Genomic DNA, 27,113 nt, shown 5'->3' with positions numbered 1-27,113 from the left:
GCACGCACGCACGCACGCACGCACTGCGAAGTACTTCTGTGCAGTGGATTTCCTGAGGCCTAGAAGTTTCAGGCAGACGGCGGAGAAGCACGTGTCTTCACGGAGCTGAGGACTTACCTTCCGAAGGCTGCCTGGCCTGCTCTGCTCCTGGCCAAGAAGCTTTGTCGCCCTCTGGGATGAAGTCCCTTCCGGCGTTCCAGTTTGCGGTTCCTGGTGAGGATGTGAGGCTTCCCACAAAGGCAGCCTGGCGCTCACCACTGTGCTCCTGTTGGACATTGTGGATCCCAGTGGAGAGCCTCAGGTAGGGAGGGCACCAGTGTGTCCAGCAGTTTGTCGGGTGCAACACTGGATGGAGGGGCATCATGGGACCAGAGCTGGGTAAGTAATGCATGGGGAAGAGGCAAAGTGTGTCTCTCTCCCTGTAAGGAGGTTCATGGATGCGCCGACCCTGCTGAGTCCTGTTTGGGATAGGAAGCTTGCTGGATAGTTCTTAGGGAACCAGGAACAGGGTGGGGTAGGAGGTGGGAGGGGTAGGAGGTGGATGAGGTAGGAGCTTCGTGGGGTAGGAGCTGGGTGGGATAGTGCAGGGGAGGGGATGCCCTGTTCTGTCCCTAAGAGGCAGTGACTGAAAGGGTGACCATGCTGAGGCTTGTGGGGGAAGGGTCCTGGCTGGAGATCTTAAGGGACCTGAGCTGGGTGGGGTAGTGTCTGGGGAGGAGGCGCACTGTGCCTGTTGCCACTAGGCATTATTTGGTAACATTCCTGGGCAAAGCCCCACCCTCAACACACAGGTGAGTGCATGAAGCACACAAGCTTGGGCAGGCATATTGCAAACTGTTTCTGTGTTCTGAGTTTCCAGGCATCCAGAAGTGGCCAGTAGACAGTGGAGAAGCATGTTCCTCAAGTTCCTGAGATCCTTCCTGCTGAACCTGGGAGCAGAGCCTAGGTAGGGAGACTTCCAGTGTCCTCAGCAATGTGTGGTGTATGGCCCTGGCTGGAGAGGTGTTGGGGGACCAGACTGGATGGGGTAGGTGCTAGGTGTGGTAGTGTGTGAGGAGGGGGCACGCTGTTTCTATAAAGTGGTGCCTGGAGAGGAAGCTCATGCTGAGGCCTTTGGGGGCACCGCCCTGGCTGAAGAGGCTTCAGGGGAACAGAGCTGGGTGAGGTAGTTGGTGGGGAGGGGGCACACTGTGTTTTTACCTGTGAGGAGATGCCTGGAGGGGGCGCTCTTGCTGAGGCCTGTGGGAACAAGGCCCTCACTGTAGAGGTGTTAGGGCACCAGGAACTGGATGGGGTAGTACATGGGGAGGGTACTTGCTGTGCTTGTCGCTGCAATGCAATGCCTACAGCGGGTGCTTGTGCTGAGGCATGTGGGGGTGCAGTCCTGGCTGGAGAGTTATTGGGAGACCAGAGCTGAATGGGGTGGAGCTTGGTGGGGTAGGAACTTTTGTGGGGAGAGGTGCACTGTGCCTGTTCTTGCTCGGGGGTAGCTGGAGGGGGCAGTCATCCTGAGGCTTGTAGGGGCACAACCCTGGCTGGAGAGGTCTTAGGAGACCAGAGCTGGGTGAGGTAGTACCTTGGGAGGGCTGAACTGTTTCTACAACTGTGAGGTAGGGCCTGGGAACATCCCTGCACATAGCCCTGCCCTCGACACACATGTGCATGCAGTTTGCACACATTCACTGATTCATGAAGGGACTTATCCCAAACTGCATCTGCACAGTGGATTTCTGGGCAGCCTAAAAGCGTACTGCAGATTGTGGAGAATGTGGGGCCTTCAAATCACAGAGATCCTTTCTACTGATGGCTGCCTGGGCTGCTCCAGTCTTGCCCCTAGACTATGTCACCCTCTGGGAAGGTGTCTTTGCCGTCCTTTCTCATTCATGGGTGAGGATGTTGGGCCTCCCACAGGGGCAGCATGGCCCTCACCACCACCTCCTGTTGGTCTTTGTGGACTTATGAGGACAGTCTCAGGTAGGGAGGACTCCAGTGTCCCCCGTGGCATGTGGCATATGGCCCTGAGTGGAGAGGTTTTAGAGGACCAGAGCTGGGTGGTGATGGAGTTCGGTGGGTAATGTGTGGTGATGGGGCACACTGTGCCTTTCTCTGGGAGGCAGTTACTTGAGGGGATGCCTGGGGGGTGGGGGCGCAGCCCTGGCTGCAGAGGCATTGGGGACTGGAGCTGGATGAGTTAGAGCTGGGTGGGGTAGTGTGTGTGGAGGGGGCATGCTGTGCTGGCCCCTCTGAGGTGGTTCCTTGAGAGGGGCCTCTTTCTGAGGCCTGTGGGGGTTGGACCCTTGCAGGAGAGGTGTCCTGGGGCCAGAGGCTAGGTGGGGTAGTTTGTGGGGAGGGGGCACTCAGTGCCTGTGGCTGCAAGGTGATGACTGGAGCAGACACATGGTGTGAGGCCTCTGGCTGGAGAGGTGCAGAGGGACTGGCAGCTACGTGGGGTAGTGGGTGCCTGCTGAGAGGGAGTGCCTAGAGGGGGCACTAGTGCTAAGGCCTGTTGAGGTGGGGAAGTGGGGCATAGGAGTTAGTGCGCTGTTCCTGGGTGCTCTTGGCAGGAGCTGAGTGGGTGTGGCAGAGGTTGCAGGGGAGTGGGGAAGAGGCACTTGGGTGCTGTTCCTGGGTGCTCCTGGAGGCAGCTGAGTTTGTGTGGTGGAGGTTTTAGGGCCGTTACCTGGCTTCAGTATTGGGACCTTGTTGGGGGAGTAAGTGTGAAGGGAAACTTTGGTTGGGGGCTGGCCTGAATGGGAAGATGTTAAAGAGAGAAAGCGGAACACCTGGTTTAATTTGAGTACACATGTATCATTTTAAAAGCTGTGCGTACATGTATGATTTTAAAAGCTGTGTTCTCAACTTTATCTGCCAGTGTTTTCTTTTGTTTGTCCCCCCCAAAAGAGTTAATTGCAAGTTTATAGTATAAGTCCATTCTCTACATTCTGTACATATAATTTATGTGTTTTTCTTGTACCTTATATTTTATTACAATTAGGTGATTTGTAATGATTCATTGTTTATATATCAATGACTTTCATATTTTAAATCAATCATTTTTATGGAAACCATTTTTGTAAGTCCTCATTTACTTTGCTTTTTGGTTCCCTATTTCCCAGTAAGTACAATTACTCATCCATTGGCATTTCCCTTTTTGCTGTGCAAAGGGAATATTCATTCTGAAATACTTTGATGTGTATTTTGTCCAGTGTGTGTTACTCAAGCTTCATGGAAATTTAATTATCAGTTGTTTTTGTCTTAAAATGGGAGATAAAGAGTAGTTGAAATGGTCAGGTTTTTAAGGCATTTGTCTTCTGGTGACATTTTGCTCTGTTGAGACATGCATTTTGTAAGTACATGTCTTTATAATAGCACACATATTTCATGTCAATATTTTTGTTCATAGAACCAGTTTTAGTAAAAAAAAGGTTTTCTATTTTTTCACTTCATCATTCGATATGTTTGAGCCTCTGTTCATGTTCTATAGGTGGGAATTTATTATGATCACCAACTGATAAAAGAGGCTGGTAGCAAAGTTAGGGTTAATTTTTATTTTTACCACAAGTTCATTTGTCATAACGAGGTTTTACTTAGGGGTTTCACAAGTTAGCATCAAAGTAGGCAATTAAGAATATTAACATTAACCAGCACTATTATAATTAATTCTTTTTTACTTTTGGGATTTCACAGTGGGATTGAGAATATATGAGGAGTATCATTTCTTAGAAGTATTTTATGTGTGGCAGATGCAACCAAGCTTACATATTTCCATTAAAATATGTAGCCCTGAATTCCTGGGCTGGGGTTGTGGCTACACCTCAACATATACGTGTGTGTGTGTGTGTGTGTGTGTGTGTGTGTGTGTGTGTGTGTGTATGCTTTGACATCCTGTCACTTTTGATTTTCAATTATGTAGAATACCTTTCTGAGTGTTGATTATATTTGTATAAGTTCATTTCATAGTTTTTGCTATTTAGAATACCTCAAAATGCAAATGAGGGCTCTCATGAGGAAACTAAATGTGTAAATTTTGGTTTCCCATAGCAGTTCTGTGACGTATCCCAGGGCCTCCAAGCCCCGGCTAGTGGTTTGGTTTAGAATGATGATGGTATAAATGGAGAAAAGGGATGCATACTTGAATCTTTTATTTGTTCATATGAGTTATAATTGAGAATAAAATGTATTTTGACATACATAAATGGAGTGTAACTTCTCATTCTTTTGGTTGTACATGATGTAGATTCACATGGTCATGTAATAATATATGTATATAGGTTAATAATGTCTAATTCATTCCACTATTCTTCCTACCCTCTTACCCTCCTCCACTCCCTTCACTCCCCTCTGCCTTATCCAAATCACCTGTATTCTTCCCTAGAGGGCATCCTCCTATCTCAAGTCTCTAAACTCATGGACATTACAGGTGTGCACCACAGTGCCTGGCTTTTCTTCTCATTTATTCTGAGGTCCCAGGCAATATTTCTTCTCTCAAAGATTTATATTGTTTAACACCTCATAAGTACATATTAGTATGTACAATGTAATTACTTTGATTCCTGGGTAATATCTATCTCAACTTTTATCATTTTTTATTGTAAATATATTTTAAATATCCTCCTTTCTATCTAGTTTCAGTTATTCAATGCTGTATTCACCCGCCTCTGCCATAGGACACAAGAACTTACTCATCCTAACTGTAATGGTGTTCTGGTTGACCAATCTCTCTCCATCCTTCCACCCTCTACACTCTTACCAGCTTCTGGTAACAACTATTCTCTCAACATCTATGAGATTGACTTTTGTAGAATTCACATATAAGTGGAATCAGGTAATATTTGTTTTTCTGTGCCTGGATTATTTTATTTAACTTAATTTTATTTAACTTAATTATTTCATACTCATCCTAACTGTAATGGTGTTCTGGTTGACCAATCTCTCTCCATCCTCCCACCCTCTACACTCTTCCCAGCTTCTGGTAACAACTATTCTCTCAACATCTATGAGATTGACTTTTGTAGAATTCACATATAAGTGGAATCAGGTAATATTTGTTTTTCTGTGCCTGGATTATTTTATTTAACTTAATGTCCTCTATGTTTATCTCTGTTGTTGCATATGACAGGACTTCTTTTAATTTTGTGGTCAAATAATATTTCTTTGTATATATCACATTTTCTTTATCCATTTGTCAGTTTATGGGCACATCTCTTGTTTTCATTTCCTGGCTATTATGAACAGTGCTGCAATCTGTAGGCTAGTGCAGGTGTTTCTTTGCCATGCTCATTTCATTCTTTTTTGTATTCATTCCCAATAGTGGAATTTCAATATTATGTGGTAGCTCTATTTTTAGTTTTTGATGGACTCTCCATACTTTCTTCAATAATAACTGAACTCACTACATTCCAACCATCACACTCTTCAAAAATGGTTTTTGTGTCTTGCCTACCACATTTATCCCAATATTTCCCTAATATTATGGCTTTCCAAGTATGAAAATATCTACCTAGCCAAACCATTATCTCACTGTCCTCAATACTGTCATGTAAATAAAAAGTTTTTACAACTGTTTCTCAAACACACAATGACAGTTTCTGTCTGGAACTTTACTAGATTTTTATGCAACAATATCTTTGTCTTTCTCAATAATTTACATAGTTTATTCCAGTATACTTAATTTTAAGTGTTTACTGTGTTATTATAAAATTGATTTGTAATTTTTACTTTACCATATTTGTTAATAGTACCTCAATTTTACCTTTGTATCCCAAGGGATTGAATCTAGGGCCTTGTGCATGTGAGGAAAGCACCCTACCAACTGAGCTATATCCCCAGCCACAGACTCTATTATAAAAATGGAGAATTTCATAGATACCATTGAATTTATGTATTGAGATGCAAGAATAAATAAAATGGCCACATGAGTCATGAATAAAGAATAATTTGAGATTATTCAAAAATAATATCAATAATGATGATATAAATTAAGATTTACTAATAATTAAAATGTCTATTTTTCTAACACTTAAGACAAATAATCAACCTAGTCAGCAAGAAAATGAGCACATGCATTATTATCTAGGCAGTATATATATCCATGTAAGGTCTAAAAATACTTGGCTTTTATTTGGTGCTAAAGTTAAGAAAAGTCACACATCACTATTGCTGCATTATTTAAATAAAATTCTTTTTGTTAATCTTTTCTTTTTTGCTGGCATTGTAAGGATTTCTAGTAGACATAATGTATTAATTTATTGAGGTATTCTGCTTAACTTGCATCACAGACTCCTCAAGATTTACATTTAATATGTAAAAATATTTTGACATGCATAATCTATTTTTATTTCATCAACACTTTTTCTTAAGTTATGTATTTATGAACCACATAAACAAAAATATTCTACAAAGGTAATAACAAAATGAGGAGAAGTAAAACAATTCCATTAAACATATAATAATAATCTATGTTCACCATTGAGCATCAAATTTTTAAATTATCATATCTTGGCATTTTTCCCTTTGTTTTCTAACACAAATTATATTATTCAATACATCTTATACAAAAACCCTTTATTTCTTATTAATAATGTTTTCCAGCTAAAGCAGAATTTTCTGAATATTTCTCTGTGTGTGTGTATGTTTGTGTGCATAAACGTGTATGACTGTGTGTGTGTGTGTGTGTATGTGTGTGTGTGTGTGTGTGTGTGTATAGAGAGAGAGAGGGGGGAGAGAGAAGGACAGAAAGACTTTTTATGTTAGGTAAATATATTTGTATTTGTATGGAAACTCTGGTATAATTTTGCTGTAAAATTTGAACTTAAGAATGAAGTATCTAATATAAATAGTTTATAAACAGAAAAATGAAATATCTGATAATAAACAGAAAAATGAAAATTGAAAAAGTATTATCTGCTGGTACATTCTTTATTTTGTAATTGATCTTTTAATATTAGATATTGATCAGATAATATCAGTACACAGTGAGACTAAGTATTTGGGAAGATCATCAATATTAAATGCATTTGAGAAGTCCAAAATAGCAGCTATGTTTCCACTTTGTTTTTCTTTTATTAGTTTTATCTTAGTTTTTTCACTGTAGGCAAAGTATAAACTATCACCACCTCCTTTTCTCATATACTATAGCTACCTAAATAAATTATTTAGAAAATTTATAATGTATTCTCCAGTATGTTACATGATCTTTAAAATTTGAGACAAATGTTTTCAACTCTTTGTATGTTTTTTCCATTGTTGCGATTTTTTTTTCATTTTTATTAGAATACATGTAATGGGAGGTAATATCTCTATATTTCAATGTTGAAAATTTTAAAGGTCTTAATCACAGTACTTGTTGTAATACAGAGTTATATACATACCAGAGAATAATATTAATTTGAAAATATAGGACATAATGACAATTAAACAGGAGGATTGCACGTTCAAGGGCAGCCTCGGCAACTCTGTGAGATCCTTTCTCAAAAATGGTTTCATCTGCTTCACTGAAATAAAATGTTGGGGATCTTGCTCAGTGGTAGTGCATCCCTGGGTTCAATCTCCAGTGTTAGAAAATAAATGAATAAAAATAAATGAAAAAAAGAACCAATTAGTTGATAACAATCTCATGAAATGAATGTGTATTTTATAAGATAACACATTAAAGGTTGTTTTTTTATTTAGGTAGAACAAACAAAAAGATAAAGTTATTTTGTCCTAATCATAATATTTATGACTTATGGGATTTATTTTAATAATTTTAAATTACTGAAAAATTGGTATATTACTTTAGTTATTTATATTTCTTTTTGTTAATAACTAGTGTCAGCTAGTTATATCTAGTGTATAGTGGGCATGGTTTGGCCACCATTCTTTGATGATATAAAACATTTAATCATAAATATGGCTTAAGAATCCTAATCTGGAGGCTTACTGAAGCTGGAGTGTGAGTGGCAAATAATGAACTATGAAAATAATAACAAGGACTTTGGAAAATGTTTATTTTTCTCTCTTTCTCTGATTGATATGAGTCTACCTATATGTTTATCCATTTATTTATTAACATGTTTGGAGATTGAAAAGGCAATTTGATATTATTTCTTTTTATATGACAAGGGAGGAAAAAGTCACCTTGTCCTCCAGAAAGGACTTCAAGATGGGTGTTCTATCATGACAAGTCATCAAAATTTGAACCATTTGCTATTTGGGAACTGAGGCAATTTACTTTTTTTTTTCCTGTTCCTATTTCTCTATCTAAAAGGTAGCAATAAATATAGCAGCTTAATTTCCATTAGTTTTAAATAAATGACGTGGAGACAAGCTGCCATGTAGACAGTGCCCAACAAAAATAGCAGCGACTCTTGCCACTGTCATCTATCTTGTGGTCCTTTGTCATCATATCACAACAGTGCTGAAGTATCAGAGAGATTTAATCCCTGACAGTATCACAATTCTCTGTGATCTAAATAGTGACAGCTAATCTTTCTGGGTTTGGTTTGTCATAAATCAGTTGGTGATGAATGGTTCCTTTTCCACACAGATGTTTGAAAAATTTTATGCATTGTTCATACACTGTTGGGTCACATTCTCAGAACACATTCAACTGCAGCTATTTGAAATGTTATTACTAAGAGCCCCTCCCCCAATTGTCTTCATGACATCCCTCTTCTGTAGCTTTTCCTATTATTTTCACTTACATCATAAATTTCTTTCTAAAAATATTCACTCTTGTCACATTACTTCAGATGTACCTTTAGGATAAAAGTACAAACAAAAAAGAAACTAACATAAATATAATGATAATGAATTCTTTTTTATAGTTGATAAGCTAAACATATAGAAGTTCTCTAATTTAGTCCTTCCAGTGATTCTTCAATATGGGTGATTGTTTTCCCAATTTTAACTGCTGAAGAGACTGGCAGAAGTAAGATGAATCATGTTTTAGTGGCATCATCTTCTCTTTGTTATTGAGACTTAATGAAGAATCTGTCAGTTTATTTTCTCCTTCTTGCAACTTAGAACTTAACATGTTTTTATGCACTGAAAATAAATACTAAAAATAAAAGAAATTCATGTTGCATATCTTTGTTAAGGGAATAGTATACTAAAAATCCTCAGTATCAGCAGTCAGATATAAGGTAAAAATAAAAATTTAAAAAATATCTGTATCAGTATTTCTGAGAATAATTTGAAAAAGTGATCTAAGGTATTTGAAAAAATGTTACAACACTTCACTGAAATAAATAGCACTGTTATTGTTTTTGAGAAAAAAATAAACACTCAGGATATTTTTAATTAAAAAATAAGTTATAAATTTAAGCTATAAAGGATAATACTTAAGTAATTTAAATTTAACAAAAACATTTGTATAGGATGCATAAGTGTGCATCAAATATAACTATTTATAATAGAGATACCTGGAAAATAAAAAGGAGTAGTTCTACAAAATATTTAACTGTATCATTATACTACAGTAAAGCATTATAGTGTGGACACAAGGTAGCAGGTCTATTATATGAGAATAAAAAAGGATAACTAGAAAATTTCTAATTTTTTGAAAATAAATCTAATAAATTAATTGTAGAACTTGAAATTTTTATACTATTAACTTCATTTCTAAAAATCTTGCCAGAAGTTACAGAAAAAAACGTGTGACATCTTATGGATGAGTACATGCATTGTAAGTTAAACAGTAGAACACATTGGTGTTCAAGTTCTTACAGGCATGACATTAAGCACCTTGCAGCAGAAGAATAAGCTGTAGGTAAATTCTTCTCCATGACATTATCACCTGTTTCTTTATTAGAACTGCATAAGCATCTCAATAAAGTTCAAGATGAATGCACATTTAATTAAGGATGACAGTAATTTTTATGTAGTTTTTTATCTGCCATCATTAGAAATGTGATTAATATATAATTTTCCTACAATAAATATAACATTAGAATTTCAACTATTTTGCAGAAATATTATTCCAGTCTCATCACAGTGAAAACTTTAGTAAACTTTGTATAATCCTTAAAACATTTTTATAAATATTATGCTAATTCAATATTAATAAGAGATCAGTCTAGTTTATATTTTTCCCTAAAAATGGCATTTTAAAACAAAAGTGCATATTTATACCTACTTCCATCTTATTTTCAGATGTGCATCTATAAGAAAAAGTGGATTTTTGTGAAAAGTAATAAAAAATACTTTTTTGTTAGCTTACAATGTATAATATGCAATTTTCAAAGAACACTGTGAATTATGTACACATTAAATACATATAATCGTATATGTAAATATTTTAGTGTATAGATATATATACATACATATATATGTATATACATGTACAATATAAAGCAATGTTTTGATGTTCTAGAACAGAAGTATCTAGGGAGTTCTTTCAGATTTCCTTACACTAAATTCTAAATCGGCAAGCTAAAATGGATGTATTTCTCTCAATACAGCATAAACTAATAGAAATAAAGAAAACTATAATTTCTAAATTAATTTAAAAACTACCTGTTGTGTTACAAAATGGCAAGGTTGGGGCTGGGATTGTGGCTCAGCGGTAGAGCGCTTGCCTAGCATGGGCAGGACTTGGGTTTGATCCTCAGCATCACATAAAAATAAAGGCATTGTGTTGTATCCATCTACACCTAATAAAATAAATATTTAAAAAAATAGCAAGGTACTAAAATTAGAATTCAAATTCATATCTGTATATATTTTCAAATATTTGAGCTCTTTTCAGTTTTGCACGAGTCCAAAATAACAATGAAAATACCTAAATCCACAGCGTACTAGCTAAAATTTTCACAATCTCTAATTACATACTTATTCTATCCAGATTCCATAGTAACTCTTGGCAATAACTAAAAGTGTTTCTAGTAGTAGTAGTAATAGTAGGTAAATGTTATTTTTTTTTAATCCAAAATTATTTTTTCAATTTGTAATTTCTTTATGGTTTATTTATTATTTCTGCCCATGTGTGGTTAAGAGTTATGTGACAGAGCAGCCCTGAATGAGGCTATGTAAGTTTCCTGGAAGTTACATAACAAAATACTACAAACTGTGTAGCTAACAACAGACATTTATTCTCTCAAAATTCTAGCTGTCAGAATCTGAATTCAAGGTTTGAGCAAGGCTGTGCTCCTTCTGAGACTCTGGATAAAATCCATCTGTTCCTCTTCCTAGCTTTGGTGATAACCATTAATCCTCTTCAATTTTTGTCAGCTTGAAGCTGCCTCACTCCAATCTGCTTCTGTTCTCACAGGTCCCTCTGTGCCCATTATCTTATATATAAGTCCTTCAAGCATATTGTTTAAGGGGCAACATTAATTCCCTCATGTTTACTGCAAGTAATAAAAACATAATGGATTTTACCATCTTAGCCATTATTATAGACTGACAGATTAATTTTGTTCAAATTATAATTTAAAATAAACAACTTATAAGAGTGACAGGCTTATTGCGTATTTTATTTTACAGTCCCAAGCTCTATTAAGTATCTCATTTTGTAATGCCATTTGAACATTCTTAAGTTAGATATGTAAATAGTTGTTTTGTATTAAAATATGCTGGTATTTTAAATCTATAATTTCAGTTAGGAATAAATTTTCTTAAATGATACTTAAAAAAATCAAATAGTAATTCCTTTAAAATAACATCTTAGCCATTTTAAGTGTGTAATAGAGTAATATTAACAATTCACATTGTTGGAACAACCTAGGTATTCTTCAACAGATGAATCGATTAAGAAAGTATGGTATATATACCCAATGGAATATTACTCAGTCTCAAGGAGAATGAACATATGACATTGACTTGTTCATTGATGGGACTGAAGCTGTCATGCTAAGTGATATAAACCAGCCTCAAAAAAACCAAAGGCCAAATGTTCTCTCTGAGATGTGGATGCTAACCCATAACAAGGAAGGGGAAGTATAGGAGTTCACTGATTTGGACAAAAGGGAATGAAGGGAGGGGTGGGAAGAAGAAAAAGAGTCGAATGATTTGCACATGATTTTTGAATGTGCAGTATAACTGCACAAGAATGGGATAAAAATTGGAATGGTTTGCACTCCATATATGCATAATATGTTAAAATACATCCTAGGGTCATGTGTATGTAAAAAGAAACAAATTTAAAAAAGGAGAAATAATTTTATATAGGTTTTGTATTCAAATTAACATATTTTATGCTGCCAGTGATGAGAAATATAATAATGTTTTCTGATAAATAAAAAGAATCAGTATTTGCATAGTTTCCTTTCCTAGAATGTTTATATGATCATTTGCTTTTTTTGTTATACCACTCTTTTGTTTCCACTTGAAAGACTGCCTGTAGCAATTCCAAAAAGGAAATCTAGTGGTAATTAACTCACTCAGCTTTTATTTTTTTGCCAAAAAGTTGTTATTTTTTCTTAATTTTTAAAGGAAATTATTGCTGGTGCTCTCTTCTCAGTTGTTAAATTGTTTTTAGTTTGTGTGTGTGCATCCTTTTTTCTTTGAAAAATTAATACATCATATCTGACCTAAAGTTTTCTTCCAAAAAAATCTGCTGATGTTTTTCTGAAAGCTCCATCTTAGGAGATAAATCACTCTGCACTTCTTGCATTCAAAATTTTTTATTTTCATTTTATGTACTTATTTATTTATTTATTTTCTAGTTGCCGATAGACTTTATTTATTTATTTATATATGGTGCTGAGAATTGAACAGACTTTTATTTATTTATTTATATGTGGTGATGGGAATCAAACCCAGTGCCTCACACTTGCCAGGCAAGTGTGCTTCTGCTGAGCCACAGCCCCAACCCATCAGAAATCTTTATTTTTAAATTTTGATTGTTACAATTTTCCTCACTTTGGGTCCTTTTTGTATTCATCTTAATTATTTTTCTTTGAGTTTCTTGAATTTGGGTATCCATTTTCTTTCTCAGAATTGAAAAAAAAATGTCTTTTATTTTTTCAAATGAGTTCTACTCACCCTTCTCTTTCTCTTCTTTAGAGATACTTGCAAAACACATATTTGTCCTTGTGATGTTGTCTCATAAGTCCCTTAGAGTTTCTTCACATTTAAAATTTTATATTTTTAATTTTCTTTTTGTTTCAATCAATAATTTAAAAAAATATTTTATTTCAATTGTTGTTTTATTTAAATACTGTCATGTTGGCATTTTTACACTTTACATGCATTTTCCTGATTTTGTGTCATTTTTTAATATTTATTTTTTAGTTGTAGTTGGACACAGTATCTTTATTTTATTTTTTTAATGTGGTGCTGAGGATTGAGCCCAGGACTTTGTGTGTGCTAGGTGAGTGCTCTACCAATGAGCCAGAATCCCAGCCCTGTTTCCTCATAACACATGTAGGTATTTTTACAAGGACTATTTTTCATTTCATGAAATTATTCATAGACCTTCAAAGTCTTAGGATTGGTCTTTGTAGAGTTATCTCATTTATTTGATTTATTTGTGTTTCTGTGTTTCTTCATGTGTCTTGTTATTTCTGTTATAATTTTTTGTTTTGTTTTTGCATTGAAGAAACAGCTACCTCTTCCAGACTTTGTGAATCAGTTTTGTATGGGGGACAGGTTTCACAAATTAGCCAGAAATTTTGGAAGCCCCTTGGATCATTTATGGGAGTGGTTCTTTTCTGGACTTGAAAAATGATTTCTGAATTAGGTTTGCTGGTTTCTTTAAGAAAGTCTTGTACTCTCTCTCTCCCCCTGGTGTCTCATTGCTGTATGGTAGAGTCTGATGCTTAGACAATCCTTTGAGCTCTCTCTGGTTCTCAGCCCAACTCAGGTATTGAAAGTAAGAAATTTCCTCATATGAGCCTTGAGACAAGTGAGACAAATCATTTCCTCAGACATCTGTCTCTCCCTAAACAATACCTATAATATTGGAAGCACATCCACCCTTCCTCCTAAGAAAGTAGTCATGAATTATGTTTGTCTTGCTGGGTTGGGCATGGGGTTGATAGCAAGTGAATGGAAATGGCCTTTTTTTTAACCTCTTTAAATAACACTGTGTATTCCTGGAATACCCCAATTTCATAACTGGCTTATGCAATGTTCTTATGGGATCATTGGACCATAATCTTTGTGTGCCAATATTTGTGAGGAAGTGAGGTCTGGGGCTTTATATTCTGAAAAATTTCAGACATCACTCAAGGAAAACATTTTTATTTAATAAAAAAGTTGATACTAGGCTATTCATATTATAATGTGACTTTCATTCAAGTATAATTTCTTAAATGTGAGCTACATTGTAGCATAACATTCATTTTACAGGAAAGCTTCAATACACTTCGGCCATTTATGGTATTGTTTAAATATCCTAAACCTTTTGGGTTTTCAAGTTGCAATATTCTTGTAAAATATGTATTATTTAAATTATTTTTCAATGCTGAATAGCTGAATGTATCTAATTAAAGTCATATGCATTCTCCAAATTTATAATTCAATTTTCTCAAAAAAGTTTAGTCAAATAGTATTTTTTGTGAGCCCTGAAATAAGGGAATCTGATGAGCACACTGAAGATTTTTATATTTTAAGGTGTTAGATTATAATCCAAATCTGAAATCAAAAAGAGTTTTCCATTTAATTTTTAATATTTGATATCTTTTCTCATTGTTTTATTGAAAATATTTTGCATTCTTTTAATTTGTTGCTCAGAGCCCCTATACATCCTAGATTTTACCTTTTAATATTATCCCATATTTCATGAAATTCAGCTCCTATTCTCTTAACATCTTTTTTTCATGATCAAGTTTCTTTGCCAAGATTATGTAAATTGCCTTTATTATGTCAATATCTATTTTTCAAATGATGTAGTCTGTTGGTAATGCTTTCCATTGAATTTTTAATTTGGTTTATTGATTCTTAAATTTCAAGAGTTTCCAAATTATCCTTCTTCAAAATCTATATCTCCTTCTTGACATGATCTTTCACTTCTAATATTTTCTCTCTGATTCCAATCTTTACCTCATTTTTTACCTCTTATGTCTTCTTATCTTTGACCTTTCTAAATTTATTCCTTGACATTTCCTACACTGCAGTATCAGTAGAGTGTATTGTTGAATCATTCTGTTTTGGATGTTTTCTTCTCTTGTTTTTTTTACATTGTTTATGTATCAACCCATCTGTTCAAATGGATCTGAAACAGTGGGGTTTCTACTCTACCAGCTTTTAGTTATCCTGTAATTTTCCAGTGCCTCAGAGATTAAGGGAAGTCAAATAACTGCAAAAACCCATGCATATAGCATGTAGGATTAAATTAAGTACTTAGTTCCTATTATGACATGTACAATGTTGATTGACACAATAAACAGAAATTGTAGGGTCAGCAATTTCTATTATTAAAGATAGTAGTTAATCATGAATTATGTCCATCAAAAACTCAAACAATTGTTATTACCTATGACTTCCAGTGTTTTAACTGCTTCTATTGCATTAATGGTGGGGTCTGACATTATACAAACTAACCAGTGGTAAGAAAAGTTAAAAATAGAGATAATTAAGAGTAAAGAAGAATGTATTAGGGAGACAAAGATTTGCGATTTCAAAATAGGGCTGATCCATAGACAACATATTGTTCATTATTTATGAGGGGGAAGAGAAGAAATAAAAGTAAAAGAAAAATTAGAGGAAGAGTGAAAGAGAGAACAATGAGTCTGGCTTCTGTTGGTTTAACATCTATTTATTTATAGATTTTTAAATTACTGTATTATAGACATACACAGCATTGAAATTCACCATGCTTTATTCATAGATGTACAAAGAGAGTTTAGTTTGTTTCATTCTACTGTTCATCCCTCTGTTGGTCCTCCATGCCTTCCATGTAACCCCTTCCACAGATATCTCTGTTGAATGCCCTCTTTTCCATTATGTGGTCGAGTATTCACATATGAGGGGAAATATTTGACCTTTGGCTTCCTGATTATGGCTTATTTCATTTAGAATTGTGTTCTCATTTCATCAATTTTCCACCTAGTTCCATAATTTAATTCTTCTTAATGAGTATATAAAACTTCATTGTGTATGTACACCATGTATTCTTTATCAATTACTCTGTTGATAGGTTTGATGGCTGGTTCTGTAATTAGGTTATTATGAATTGTATTGCTATAAGCACTGATGTGCGTGTGTTTCTATAGTATGCTGATTTCAGATATTTGGGTATGTACCAAGGATTGAGACAACTGGGTCAGATGGTAGTTCTATTCCAAGTTTTGAAAGGGCTATTCATCAAGTTTTCAAGAATGGCTGTACTAATTTGAAGTCCTACCAACACTGAATTTCCCCATGAATTATTCTTTTTTTCTTTTTAAAAATTATTTTCAGGTGTATGTACAGTAAAGTGTATTTTGACATATTATACATACATGGACTATAACTTTCCATTCTTGTGCTATATATACTGTAGAGTTACACAGGTTGTGTAATTCATATAAGTACATAGGAAAGTTATGTCTGTTTCATTCTACTATTTTTCCTATTCCCATCCTCTCCTTCCCCTTCATCCTTCTATGTCTAATCCAATAAACATTATTCTTCCTTTCCCCCAAAATGTTCTGTCTGATATGTGGATCTCTGCACAATATTCTTGATAATTGATATTTTGAGTAGAGTGAGATAAAGTCTCCATGCAGTTCTTTTTGAATCTAATAGTTTTATTGAAGTATAGGGAAAGAGCAAGGACATTATAATAGACTTTCTCTTCCTTGTAGTTTTGATTGTCATTTCCCTGATTCTTAAATATGTTTTATGTATATTTACACACACACACACACACACACACACACACACACCACTTGTATTTTTTCTTTTAAGCAATTTCTGTTTTAGATTTTTTGCCTGTTTCGTTTAGTAATTGGGGTTTAATATTTTTTAGGTTTTTTTTATTATTCTGTATATTAATTTCCTGAGGAACAGATGAAAAATATTTTATCACATTGGTAAGCTCTTTGTTTACATTCTTGTTTCCTTTGTTGTGCAGAAGTTTTGAAATTTGATTTCATCTCATTTATTGACTGTTAGTTTTATTTCTTGTGCTTTAGAGGTCTTGTTAAGTTGATGATTTTGTCAATATGTTGGAGTGTTGGGCCACATTTTCTTTAAGCAACTGTAGAGTTTCTGGTTTAATTCCTAGGTCTTTGATATACTTGGAGTTGGCTTTTATGCAGGGTGATAGGGATCAAGTTTTATGTTTTTCACATATGAATATCCAGTATTCATAGCACCACTTGTTAAAGTGTTTCTGTTTTCTTCAATGTATATTTTTGGCCCTTTTGTCGAATATCAGGTCACTTTATCTATGTGGGTTTGTCTGTGTTTTCTTTTCCATTCATCTTCAGGTCTGTTTTGGTGCAATATAATGCTGTTGTTTTTTTTTTTTTTTTTTTTTTTTACTAAAGCTCTCTGATATAATTGTATATCTAGTACTGTGAAGATCTCAGCATCACTCTTCTGGTTCAGGATACATTTGGATGTTCTATGTCACTTCTGTGTCAAAATGAATTTGAGAAATATGTTTTGTCTGTGTTGTGAAGGATGTCATTGATATTTTGATTGGGATTGTACTGAGTCTGTTCACTGGTTAAGGTAGTATGACCATTGGGATAATATTAATTTTGCTTTTTTCAAGATTATTGAAAGTATTTCCACTTCTTAAGATTGTCTTTGATTTGTTTTACTTCACCATTTTATAATTTTCATTGTTGAGGTTTTTCATCTCCTAAGTTAGATATTTTCCAAAGTATTTTCTTCAGGGATTTTGAATGAGACATTTTTCTCAATTGTTTTGAAAAGGGTTTGCTATTGCATATAGGACTGCAGTTGATTTATGTATTATTTTCTTGTATCATCTCTTTTAGTAGATTTGTTATCAGTACTATAAATTTTCTGATGGAGCATTTTAAATCATCTAAGTGAAATGTTCATGTCATCAGTAAACAGAGGCAACAGGACTTCTTTTTCCTATGTGCATGAAATTAGTTTCTTCTCTTGCCTGTTTGCTCTTGCTGGGAATTCAAGGAGTGGTGAAAGTTTACTTCCTTGTTTTGCTTTTGTTTTTAGAAAAAATGCTTCCATTTTTAAAAAATTCAGTTTGATGTTGGCATTTGGTTTCTCCTTCTATCACTAGTCCCTCTAGTGTTTTTAACATGACTGGGTGCTGAGTGTTGTGAACAGGCTTTTCTGAATCTACTGATTATATCATGGTATTTTTGTACTTAAATTTGTTTATATAGTAAATTTTGTGTGTGTGTGTGTGTGTGTGCTCATGCATGTGTGTGCGCATATGTATATATGTACACATATATGTACTTAAATTTTTTTTTGGAATTGGGAATTGAACCAAGGCATGATTTTCCATTTAGGTTCATGTGCCACTATCCACTTTTTCATTTTTTTCATATTTTTGTAAATGCATTATAGTATTACAGAACAATGGATTTAGTGTTACATATTCCCTTATAAATCTAATATAAAATAAGCCAGCAGCTGATGCAATATTATACCCCAGTGTTTCCCTTTTATTCCTTCCCTCCCCCAGGTCCTTTTACTCCTTTTTTATTTCTTCTTTTTAGATATATGTGACAGTAGAGTACATTTGGAGATATTATATATGGATGAGATATACCTTATTCCAATTAGGATCCCATTCATGTGGTTGTACATGGTGTGGAATTTCACTGGTCATGAATTCATATATAAACATAGAATTGTTATGTTCAATTCATTCTCATGTCTTTCCTATTATCATGCTGCTCTCTTACCTTCATTCCTCTTTGTCTAATCCAATGTACTTCGATTATTTCCTCCCTGCCCCTTATTGTGTATTAGCATCCACATATAAAACAAAATATTTGGCCTTTGGTTTTGGGGACTGACGTATTTCACTTAGCTTGATAGTTCCTAGTTCCATGAATGTATTGCCAAATGCCTTAATTTGATTTTTCTTTAAGGCAGAGTAATGTTCTATTGTGTATATATAACCATATATTCTTTTGGATATTTGATTTTAAGAGAGACTAGGATGAAGGGTCAGAAGCTTGGAAGAGAAAAGCTATTGGTATGATTCTGTAATTCCCAGGTGTCCTTATGGAGAATAAAATTGACACTTTCACCCCAGGCAATCTGTTCAAGACTACAACAGTACATCTCAAGTAGGGTACATGACAGTCACCTGGAGAGCTCACTCAAACTCAGACTTCTGGGCCTCAACTCAGAGTGTCTGACTCAGGGCCCGGGGTGGCCCTTCTTTATTCCTTATAAGCACTCAGGGTTTGCTAAATTTCCTGGTCTAAACACTTCCAACTGATGGCCATGGTCTAGAAATTTCAGGGGCAGTGAAGGTGACATAAGGTCCTCCTTGGGTCCAGTCTTCACCTTCTTTCCCTACCTCTTTTCCCAGTGCCCTACAGAGAAACCTACTGTAGCTCCTACTTAGATCACACCTGCATATGTCCATGATAAATTGGAGCATGTGGGATCTTCCAGTCTCATGGGCCTTCCACAATTTCAGATTTTTTTCCCTGAAGACTGCAAGCCCTATCTCTGTACTTCAACCACTGTCTTCATATCAGTTTTTAGAATCTCATCTTTTGGATTGTTGATTTCCACGTGAATTTTAGAACATTGTTTACTCTTAGAATTCCACACTGCATTTTCATGATATTTTATCCAGGACTTTGTGGACACAGGATGTTGCTGATGACAATGAGATTCCTGTTTTTCCCTTTTATGAAAGGAAGCTACCAGTCTGGGACTAACTCCTCTACTGAGTGTCAAGGAGGAGCCAAACATGGGCCGTTTTGGGTTCCTAGGACTACTCTGAAAAATAATATTTATTGGGTGTCCTAAAAAATCAATTTATTGTACCACAGTTGTGGAGTCTAGGAGTCCAAACTGAATTATTATAAGGTATCTGCTTTGGAAGGTCTAGGGGAGGATTTTTCCTTGTCTCCTCTAGTTTTCAGTAGTTGTAGGAAATTCTTGGCATACCTTAATGTGTAGATTCATCTCTCCTTTTTCTGTCATGATTATCACATGTTGTTCTCTCTGCACATGTATACTTGTCCAAATTTCCTCTTCTAAGGTCATGAATCATTAGATTATAGCCCACTCTAATTGACTATGGACTCATACAACATTTTTATGTGCAAAAACCTCATTTCCAGATGAGGTAATAAGCTGATATGCTGGGAAGGACATGAGTATTCAACCCAGAGCATGTATTGAGCACTTAATGTGCCCTATTCCCTGTATTTCCCATGGCAGCACTGTGAGGTACACACAGGCATCACTCACACCGAATAAACTAGGATATGAAGCTCAGTAAAGTTGTGCTCCAGCCAGAAGCACATGGAATACACAAGGTTGTAGTCACAGTGTAGCTGTAGCATGGGTCCACCTGTCCATTGAAAGAACCAAAGGCCAAATAGTCTTTATGATATGTGGATACTAACAAATAATCAGGAGGGAGAACGAAGAATGAGACGTGTGTAGACATGAGACTGCTTCCCAGAAATAATCCAAGAGTACTAGGACTCCAAATCTTTTAGTAGCTGCCTCTTTGAGAATCTTAGAGCAGGAATTGATGCATAAAATAACAATGCTCAAATTTACTCATCAATTATCCCAAAAGTTGCAATATTACTCTTCTAAATTTAGATTACTAGAATTTCATTGAAATTCCTATGTGGGTTTATAGTATGGAATTAAAAAAATAATTTTCTTCACTATTTAGATATATAAATGACAGTAGAGTGAATTCTGAAATATTATATACACATAGAGTATAGTATATAACTTATTCTAATTAGGATCCCATTCTTATGTTTGTAACATGATATGGGGCTTCACTGTGTGTGTGTATTCATAGACGATCATAGGAAAGTTATGTCTGATTCATTCTGTCTTTTCTATTCCCATTTCCCCTACCTTCTTTTATTCCCATCTGTCTAATCCAATCAATATGTATCCTTCCTTCTCCCCCCTGATTATTTGTTAGTATTCACATATCATTAAGATTATTTGGCCTTTGGTTGATAGGGTCTATTATGCTGATTTTATGTCCTTTAGGTTTATTCTGAGAAGTGAGATAACTTGGTCAATTGGTGGCTCTATTACAAGTTTTCTGAGGAATCTCCATACTGCTTTCAAGTATTGGTTGCACCAATTTGCAGTCCACCCAGCAATGTATGAGTGAACTTTTTTCCTACATCCTCTCCAACATTTATTATTACTTGTATTCTTGATAATTGTCATTCCAATTGGAGAGAGACAGAATGCCCGTGTAGTTTTAATTTGCACTTTTCTAATTTTTAGTGATGTTGAAATTTTATTCTATATATTTGTTGGCCATTTGCATTTTGCCTGTGATGAGCCTGTTCAGTTCCTTTGCCCATTTGGTGATTGGAATGCTTGTTTTTACAGTGTTAAGTTTTCTGATTTCTTTATATATCCTCGAGATGAATGCTGAACTTGATGTGCAGGTGGCAACATTTTTTTTCCCATTGTAGGTTCTCTTCACATGCTTGATTGTTTTCTTTGCTCTAAAGAAGATTTGTAAATGGGCAACTCATGCCCCTCTTGAAGCAGTTCAATAATAAATGATAATGGAAAGCAAAATATAAATTACTTGTGTGTCACGCTCATTTAAAGAGTCATAATACCTTCAAGAGATAAAGGCAGTGATAATCCTATTTAAAATCATGAAAGTAGGTTCATAAAATGTAGGCCCTTTAGCCAAATCCCCGTTTCAGTAAGTCATAGAGTACAGATAGAAACCTAGTTCTGCACTGTTATTTGTGTTTTCCCTGAGCCAAGCTGTAGTAACAGGCCCAAAAATCTAATGAATTCAGTTTATTTGAATAGAGATAATAAGACATTCTTATTAAAACCCACTGGCCCAGATAGTATTATGGTTTAGCATTATGTCCTCTTTTCCAGTATTAGATGTTGACAATTTAAAATATTGTTTAGGATTCATCATGGATTTTCTAAATACAGATGTTTGGGGTGGGTGAGGTAGGGAGAGAGGCTCTGCTTGTAATATAAAAAAAAAAACAAATTGCCTCATTCAAAAGTTGACAGATATAGCTGAAGGATGTTAGAACAGTCAGTGAAAGAACTCAAAGAACTCAGAAGTAAGCCTGTATTCTCTTTTCAATTGAATATATATATATATATATATATATATATATATATGTTTTATTACAAACTGTCATTTGTTTTGCCCGTTTTATTCCCCTTTTTTTCCATTTTGACATCAGAAGAAAAAAATAAAGAAGAAAATGCATAAAAAAAGAAACAGGAACAGATAAGAGAAGGAAAATCGTAATACCACAAGCATATGAAAGAGTAAGTAAAAAGGGTCTTCTCTCCTGAACCTTATATCTGGGAATGATTTTATTGTGCTTCAGCGTAACAGGTTTATAACTAGACAGGGCCCCTCTCTCTGTGAATTTCTCCACTGATTAACTTTCAAAATGATCACTAAATTTAATAGAGATCAATCAGTGGGTAGTTGAATAAAAGTTTGTGGGGCATGCAGTGCCTTTTATATAAAAAGATAAGAAGTTAGGAGATGGTTAAAACACCACTATCTGAATTGTTCAACATCCTTCATTCAGAGCACATGATGAAAACAAAACTAGTATCCTGGGAGGCACCTGACCTTTGTCCAACAGCTGGCAAATAGTACCCTCCTAGGAGTAATAAGAATGTTGGAAGTTCATTTTGAAGTGAGGTTCCAGATTAGTTGGTAAAATGATCCGTTGCTTCAGGGAGAGGATAAAGATGGTTTCCTACACCCTAGAGGTGGTGCATCAAGAGGTATGTGGGCTCATGATTCTTTACACTCTGTAAATGGTGTGTGAGCATTTTGTGAGCTTGTTGAGCACTTATGGCAGTATATGCAATGCCTTGCTGTACCTTTTGATCACTAGCACCCTGAAGAGTTGCTACAGGGTGTATGCACTCTATAATCAGTGTTTCTTCACAAACCGTTATCTGTATAAAAGGGCTTCTTTGAAAATAGAAAAGAATCATTTGTTGAAACATGAACCTATAGACATGATGTAAAAGGGAGTTTTTAAAAAGGAATTTGGAGTCATCATCAGTGATAGAGAAGACTGGCAGACTCCAGGTGTTACCAGATCCAGGTCCAGGCTCCTCATTACTGGAAAACCAGTAGTCAGGAGATGTGAATTAGTGGGAAAGAAATCAGGTTTACTGAAGATCCAGCACACTGGTAGAGGGAGGGTGCTGTCAACCTCATAGTGTCCTCTTGGGAATCTCAGGGACACAAAGGATTTTTATAGGGGGAGAAAGATGGGATTGTGAGGCAGTGGGAGAGGTTTCTTTAAGCAGAACTTTTGTCATTGAGGGTGTGTTTCCTTTTCTTTCTTTCTGAATGGACCATCACAATAGAGCTTGACTTTCTGGGGCTAGTACCTATACTTTTTTTGAATCAACATATTTCTTTCTGCATGGTAAATGTCACAGAAATTTGCTTGTTTTGTGTTGGTATATAGCTGAAGACTAAGAAGAGGCATGACACATTCTGATTTTATCTGAGAATCACCAGATATTCTGGGTTTTGTAAATCTAAAGAAACATTATACAGCAGTTCACATCTTAATCAGTTAGCCACAGCTTCTCTCCAAAATTTAGAAAACTGTGTGGAAGAGAGGTGCAACTCTGTGGGGTACACAGGAGGAAAGCTGAAGTAACTACCTAGGACAGCTCCCAGTGGTGATGTCCTCCCCACCTTTTTCTTTTTTTTTTTTAAGAGAGAGAGAGAGAGAGAGAGAGAGAGAGAGAGAGAGAATTTTTTAATATTTATTTTTTAGTTCTCGGTGGACACAACATCTTTGTTTGTATGTGGTGCTGAGGATCGAACCCGGGCCGCACACATGCCAGGCGAGCGCGCTACTGCTTGAGCCACATCCCCAGCCCCTCCCCACCTTTTTCATTGATATTTTTTAATGAATCCAGAGGCACTTTAACAAACAACTGAACTTATATATTTTTAATTTTAAAAAACATTTTTGTTCTAATCTCTCATTAAGTTGTTGAAACTTGCCTCAAAGTTGAGATATTCTGTCTCGGCCTACTGAATAGATGAGGTGACAAGTATACACCAGTGCACCTGGATAAGGGTGGCGACTGTTACACAGAAGCAGTCTTTATTTTTATTTTTAAATATATTGTTATTAAAATGTTTAAACACTCACAAAAATATAAGTACATGGAATACCGTCCCACCCTTTTCTGTTATCACACTGTTTAAAAACTTAGCTCTAAAGTACTAAATATGGAAGGATAATTCTTGACCAGGCCAGCATATGATGAAATATACAATATAGATTAAAAAAACTTTTAATTTAAAGAAATGTACAAGTTTTTGAATTTTTCTGAAAATGAACCTTTTTTCATATGTACTTTATTATGGATAGAAGAGGAACGATGTAGATGACAAGAAGAGCTCATGGAAAAACAGAAGGTAAACTTTTAGCAGATTCTGGATGGGGAGCCAAGGTAAATACAAATGACATTTAATCTCAATTCAGTAAGAATTAAAAACTTTCTGCTTCATGTAAGCAGGGTTACATTCCCAAGAGGCTGGCCTGTGGTAGCTGGAGTCTTCTGTATCATCCTGGATGACATCGCCTGCCAGCCCAACCCCATCCTGGAAGGGCATCCAGCAGCAGGTAGGGAAGGCTCTAGGGTGACCAGGGGGAGTGGGAAGTGTTTCAGTCTTTGTCAAAAGAAGTTCCAGGGGACCAGCACAGTGTTGCTGAGGAAGGTTGGGGTGAGAAGGAGATGGGGGAGGGGAGACCATTGAAGCCTGTTTAGGGGTTCTGTGCAGAGCAGAGGAAGTGGAGGCTGGGTGTTTGTTGGGGGCAGCAGGTTTTCAGAGGTGATAGCATGCCAAGCTTGGGAACTGGGAGGGCTTCAGGGTATGGGAAGCACACTTGGACTGGAATAAAGGAGAGATTTCTTACATAATTAAGTGTCCTGAAGCGGTGTCATTTGAAGTCAAGGTTTAGAACGTGAGCTGACAGTAGTTGTGTTTCCTCTGAAGAAGAACTTGCAGGTTTTTAGTGCAGGTCTATACTTCACCTGATTAGTCTCAGGAGTGGTTATCTTCTTCTTCACTGATCGTTCATCCCAGTTCAACTGAATGGCAGTGGTTCACTCTTTTGTATGCTAAAGATTTCCACATTTATGCACAATTATTTATGTTAGTAAGCATTTTGTGTACTTCTTTCTTGACTTTTATTTGGTCTTTTCCAATAAGCAGAGTAGCTGTCCAATGTTGTTTATTAACATGGTCCCCAATGTCTATACAGACATTTAGACCACTGTAGATCCTTTTTTGAAGTGCGTGATGAGATGACTTTTAGTCCAAATAGAATTCACACATGTGCAATTAAGTACTCAAAAGTATTTTGAACCTGAGGGGGACCATGGCATTCTCAAGTAGGAAAGAAAAAGGATACTGCAGTATGATCTTTCAAGATATCTCTGAACAGAAAAGCATTATATGTTGTGAAAAAAAATAGCTATATATTAAGATTTGTGTGTATCTTTTCTAGGTAGAAGAATCTAGAATTGTTTTAGTTTAGCCTTGATCTGTTAGTACTGTAATAATGATGAGGACATTGCCTTGCCTTTCCTTATCTTTCTTGCTTCCAGTTTCCTTCTGTATGTAAACCTAAAAAAAAAAAAAAAAAAAAAGTCGAGTGTGAGTGAAGTTCTTATTTTCTCTCTCCTTCTTTTGTAAATGATGTTTATATTTTGACCAGTAGAAACTTAGATGTACCAGAGTTGTACATATTTGTGGTAGTTAAATATATTAACATGGTTATTTTAGCTCATTCTGTTTGTGCTCAGTTTTGATAAATGTATCCCTGTTGTCTGAATGCTTAGTAACACACTGTGTTTGCTATTAGAAGTGTATGGAAATAGCAGCACTGTTGCCTCTGATCCTTGGCCTGGTAGTTTTTAGGGCTTGCTTGCTGAGTAGAAGTTTTATGAGCCTCAAGTCAGTGAACTGGTTTCTTGTGAAGAGTATTTCCTGATAGGGTTGCAGTCTAAATTTCATTTCTGTGTATGAGAGGTTGTGTTGATGGGATGGAACACCAAGTATAATGGGAAGAATGGTGCTCCAATGCTAAGGGAATGACTCCTAGAAACATCAGTTCTCACACTCAAACCAAGTGTGATCTTGCAGGTGCTGGAGAGAGAATCTGAGGCTGACCATGAATCAGTGGATTGGAGACACTTGGAGACCCTGCTGCAAGCTAGGAGGCACTGGTTTGCAGTTGAGCAGAAAGGCAGTGTGGGCTCTGGTTCAACATCCACTTGGCAGACACCATCACCAGTGCTTAAGGATGGAAGAGAGCCCCCCGATCTGGATTCTGCTCGACTCCAGGGGAATGACGCAAATTGGAGGTTAGTTGTGGCCTACGTGAAGGGGAAGTGTGCTCCTGAATATTGCTACTGAGAGGACCACCTGCCTTCTACATGTACCACAGTGCTTTGGATGTCTGGAAGCCCTGGGATGTGTGTCTAGGTATTAGTGAGCAGTAGGAAAGTGGGAGGCAGTGGGAGCTTCCAGAAAGGGGAATTGATAGAATGCAGGACCCTGTCAGGACAGGGTTCTTGTGGGGATTAGGCTGGGAGTCCTGGGAGGGCAAGCAGTGGGAGGCAGTGCAGGGGCAACTGGCTGAGGAGTAGCAGTTTGGGTCTGGACATTGGCTGATTGATCTTTGAAGAGGTTAGAGAATGCCAAGCCTGGGGACACACACCATAAGGATGTGTGTCCTCAAAGATGTAGGGCCTGTACCTGGGGGTGAGGTAGGGTTATTACATGGAGGAGGAAGTATTTTATGATGACTGATTGTGGACATTGGTTAGAGAGAAACTTCCTTTTGTTATTAAGCATATTGAAATAGCAAATATGAAATCCAGGTTCTGAAAAACATTTAGCACATTTTTTTCCTCAATGAGGAGTCTCCTGCAAACTTGTGAATTTTTTGTATACCAGTGACTCCTGTAATTTAAAATAAGCTTACCTTGCCCAAAGCTCTTTTTATATCTCTTCTGGTACTTTG

The 27,113-nt window shown here is 36.2% G+C and overlaps 2 protein-coding genes across 2 annotated transcripts in view; one reads left to right on the top strand and one right to left on the bottom strand.

The window, feature by feature from the left end:
• Positions 1-361, bottom strand: part of LOC101956651 (obscurin-like) — a 107,390-nt gene extending 107,029 nt beyond the window's left edge. Inside the window, exon 1 of the mRNA XM_078023254.1 lies at positions 118-361. Within this exon, the coding sequence (XP_077879380.1) occupies positions 118-361 (244 nt within the window). The remainder of the gene's footprint in view (positions 1-117) is intronic.
• Positions 362-545: 184 nt separating this feature from the next.
• LOC144367345 (uncharacterized) overlaps positions 546-27,113 on the top strand; it is a 66,383-nt gene continuing 39,815 nt past the window's right edge. Inside the window, exons 1-5 of the mRNA XM_078023240.1 lie at positions 546-946; positions 22,263-22,350; positions 24,450-24,496; positions 24,598-24,704; positions 26,231-26,451. Of these exons, the coding sequence (XP_077879366.1) occupies positions 24,654-24,704; positions 26,231-26,451 (272 nt within the window). The 5' untranslated portion in view covers positions 546-946; positions 22,263-22,350; positions 24,450-24,496; positions 24,598-24,653. The remainder of the gene's footprint in view (positions 947-22,262; positions 22,351-24,449; positions 24,497-24,597; positions 24,705-26,230; positions 26,452-27,113) is intronic.

This window comes from Ictidomys tridecemlineatus, chromosome 1 (genome assembly GCF_052094955.1).
Source record: "Ictidomys tridecemlineatus isolate mIctTri1 chromosome 1, mIctTri1.hap1, whole genome shotgun sequence".
Classification (NCBI taxonomy): domain Eukaryota; kingdom Metazoa; phylum Chordata; class Mammalia; order Rodentia; family Sciuridae; genus Ictidomys; species Ictidomys tridecemlineatus.
Note: the sequence above shows the minus strand (reverse complement) of the source record. Positions and strands in the feature narration are given on the sequence as shown.